Consider the following 3,840-nt stretch of genomic DNA (forward strand, 5'->3'; position numbering starts at 1 on the left):
GCGCGGCACGGCGCCTTCGCCGGGGGCAGGCAAGCCTCCGCCGGCAGGCGCTTGTTCAGGTCAGCCAGCTGCAACAGACAGCACACGGGTCAGGCTCAGGTCAGGGGCTCAGGGAACCTGTGGTGAGGTGCTGAGGATACCTGTAGTGGAACCTTGAGGGAACTCATGATGAGGTGCTGAGGTAACGTATGATGAGGTGTTGAGGAAACCTACAGTGAGGTGTTGAGGGAAGCTGTGCTGAGGTGCTCAGGGAATCTGTGATGAGATCCTTGGGAGAACCTATGTGATGAGTGCTTAAGAAACCTGTGATGAGATCCTTCAGGGAACCTGTGATGAGGTCCTGGGGGAATCTCTGCTAAGATTCTTGAGAGAAATGTGGTGACATCCCTGGGGAACCTGTGGTGAGGTGCTCAGGAAACCTGTGATGAGGTGCTGAGGCCTTGAAAACTTCCAGGGATGGAGCAGCCACAGCTGATCTGGACAATCTGTCAGTGCCTCACCAGCCTCACAGCCAAGAACTCCTTCCCAATATCCCATCTATCCTGCCCTCTGGCAGTGGGAAACCATTCCCCTTTGTCCTGTTCCACCAGGCCCTTGTCCAAAGTCCCTCTCCATCTTTCTTGGAGCCCCTTCAGGCACTGGAAGAGGCCACAATAAAATCACCCCTGAGCCTTCTCTTTTCCATGCTGAACAATTCCAGTTCTCTCAGCCTTTCCTCATAGCAGAAGTGCTCCATCCCTCTAATCATCTTGGTAGCCTCCTCTGGACTCACTCCAACAGGTCCTTCCTGAAGGTATCTCATTCCCTCAACTGTCTTGTCCCAATCCCTGTGTGTGTAACCAAGAAGTACAGCCTCCAAATTTCAACAGCTCAGGGCCTCAGGGTGAAAGGAAAAGCCTCAAGTTGTGCCAGAGGAAATTTAGATTAGAAATCAGGAACAACTGTATCATGGAAAGGGCTGTCCAGCCCTGGCACAAGCTGCCCAGGGTGGGGGTAGAGTCACCATCCCTGGAAGTGCTCAAAAAACATGTGGATGTGGCACCTGAGGACATAGTTAGTGGTGAACATGGTGGTGGTGTTGGGTTAATGGTTGGAGTTTATGATCTTACAGGTCTTTTCCAAGCTTAATGATTCTGCGACTCCATGATTCTATTTAGAGAGTGAAAATCCCTGGCTGTGCTCCCTTTAATCCCTCCTCCACAGCAGAAAAGGGAAACCCACAGCCAATCCTGGCCCTTCCTCACCTCCATTCGGCGGATGTCAATGGACAACACAGTGGTGAAGAAGAACATCTGCAGGAAGAAGTCTGACACCAGGCCCACCACAGCAAAGAGGCAGAACTCCTGTGGACAGGAGACATGGATCAGCTCTGATTTCACCTCAGAAGAAGGGAAACTCAGCAAACTCTTGCTCAGAGCTCAGGCCTGAGCATCCTACTCACAAATCCCATTACTGATATCTCAGAACAGCTGAGAGTTTAGGGCTGGAAAAGTTCATGTGAGAATCCAAGTGTGTATTTTATTCAGATTCTCATTCTTTGTTCTTTGTAGCCACATGCCATCCAAGCCTCGTAGGGAACACCAGCACAGGGTGTTTTCCCAGCTCCCTGAGCTCACAGGATGTTTTCCCAGGGCTCTCCTGCCCATCATTCCCACCATAGCCTCCAACAGTGACAGTTGGCAGAGTTCAGTGGCAGAGAGAGGATGTCACCACGTGTGTCCAACTGCGATAAACACTAGGGGTGGGAGCAACAATGTCACTTTTCCATGGCTCTGGTGACACTGCTCCATGCTTTGCCCAGTCCCTTTATCTCACTCTTTATCTCCTGCCATCAGGGCACCCTGCAAGCTCCTGACAGCTGAGGGCATCACCAAAGTGACGCAGGATTGTGGCACTGTCACTTCACAGACGCCTTCAGGCTGCACTCTCTGAGGTCAATCACTGCAGCAACAACACAGAGCTCAAAAGCTGCTGATGGAGCATAGGAATGAGCCCAATTTTGACCCAAAGAATGGATCATGTCAGTGTTTGAGCTGAGAAATCTCTACCATCAGCTTCAATCTAAATAAACAAGGCCACAACAGGTGGTATGGGGGAAATCCAGGGTAACTCCTGCCATGGACACTGAGGAGCAGCTCTGGACCTGAGGTGCATCACAATGACCTGGCCCAACCCCAACCTTTAATCCTCTTAGATCATAATCCACTTCAATCTCCTGCCCCTACCTGTGAAGCCCTAAGTTGAAGCAAGGACACACACCACCCACCTCTGCTCCTAGAGGGATCCACATTGGAAAGGTGTTTGTACTTCCTGCTAACAGATTCTTGAGGCAGCTGGCCAGAGAGGGGAGCAGGAATCAGCAGGGAGAGACTCTCATGACAACAAGGACATTGAGGGGCTGGAGAGTGTTCAGGGAAGGGAATGGAGCTGGGGAAGGGGCTGGAGCACCAGGAGGGGCTGAGGGAGCTAGGGGGACTCAGCCTGGAGGAGGCTCAAGGAAACCTGGCTCTCTGCAACTCCCTGACAGGAGGTACAGCCAGGTTGGGGTCAGGCTCTGCTCCCAGGGAACAAGGCACAGGACAAGAGGAAACAGCCCCAAAATGTGCCAGGGGAGGTTCAGGTTGGATATTAGAAATATTCTTCCTGGAAAGGGCTGTCCAGCCCTGGCACAGACTGCCCAGGGCAGGGGTGGAGTTACCATCCCTGGAGGGATTTAACATCCATGTGGATGTGGCACTTGGGGACATGGTTAGTGGTGGCCTTGGCAGTGCTGGGGGACAGTTGGACTCAGTGGTCTCTGAGGCTTTTCCAGCCTCAGTAATTCCACGACTCTGTAATTCTACTGCCTCCCTGCAGGCTCAGTCTGCCCAGCCCCACTCACCTGGATGGCTGGGACCAGGGTGAAATACCCAATCAGGATGATCCCAAGCTCCGTTGCCATGTTCTTCATGATGGACCAACTCTCATTGCTCAGGCCTGGAGAAAGAGCCAAGGACAGGTCAAAGGAGCCTGTTCACTGCTGCCACACATGACCACAGCAAAAAAGAACTGTGTTTCCTTTCTTCAAAACCAGGAATCTACAGATAACAGGCAACAAAGGCACTTCCAGGGTAAAATTTCCAAGTGTAGAGACCCACTGTGTGTTTGAGGAATGTTTTCCATCTAGGATTGTAAACCACTTCTGTTTTTAAAACTAGATAGACTTTTCTAGGCATCACTGTAGAATTTCTCCTCCGTGATGGTTAGAAACAGCTTGGAAGTCTGCAGACTCCATTTATCCATGGTTTGAGCATACTCAAATCCTCACACAGGCACAGAGTGATCACAGAATGAGGAAGAAAATGTTGCCACAGATTCAGAGGATGACTGTGGACTGCACTTGGGACATTCAGGACATGAGGACAAGGTGCTCAATACCTACACCAGGAGATACAACTCTCCCTTACTAATAAATTTTTAAGCTTTTTTAGCCAATGTTTCAGTCAACAATTTCCAAAAGCAGTGCCCAACATGACAGGATTATATTCACTAACAAAATAAAACAGGACAAAAAGATGAACAATTCACCCTTGTTTCCTTCACAGACCAGAATTCAGACCATTCCCCTTTTCCCAGTGCTTGGGTTTCCCTATTTTTCCCCCTCTGGAGGCTCCCAGAGCAGGCTGCCTACCCTGGGCGATGCGGAGCTTCACTTCCAGGTCCACAGGTGTGGAGACAACAGACTTGGTGAGGACCAACACATTCTCCAGGCCAATCACCACCACCAGGTATGGAAATATCTCTCTGCAGGAAACAGAAGCAGAACTGAGGAGCTGATCCATGGAGGAAAAAAAAGGGAAA

General features: G+C 50.6%; 1 protein-coding gene across 1 annotated transcript in view; it reads right to left on the bottom strand.

Moving 5' to 3' along the window:
• Positions 1 to 9: 9 nt before the first annotated feature.
• Positions 10 to 3,840, bottom strand: part of LOC103808295 (sterol regulatory element-binding protein cleavage-activating protein-like) — a gene marked incomplete at its 3' end in the record, with an annotated part of 23,614 nt that continues 19,783 nt past the window's right edge. The window contains exons 8-11 of the mRNA XM_009081070.1: positions 3,671 to 3,783; positions 2,882 to 2,976; positions 1,245 to 1,343; positions 10 to 68 (exon numbers count right to left, since the gene is read on the bottom strand). Coding sequence (XP_009079318.1) covers positions 10 to 68; positions 1,245 to 1,343; positions 2,882 to 2,976; positions 3,671 to 3,783 — 366 coding nt within the window. The remainder of the gene's footprint in view (positions 69 to 1,244; positions 1,344 to 2,881; positions 2,977 to 3,670; positions 3,784 to 3,840) is intronic.

This window comes from Acanthisitta chloris, unplaced genomic scaffold (assembly GCF_000695815.1).
Source record: "Acanthisitta chloris isolate BGI_N310 unplaced genomic scaffold, ASM69581v1 scaffold6298, whole genome shotgun sequence".
Classification (NCBI taxonomy): domain Eukaryota; kingdom Metazoa; phylum Chordata; class Aves; order Passeriformes; family Acanthisittidae; genus Acanthisitta; species Acanthisitta chloris.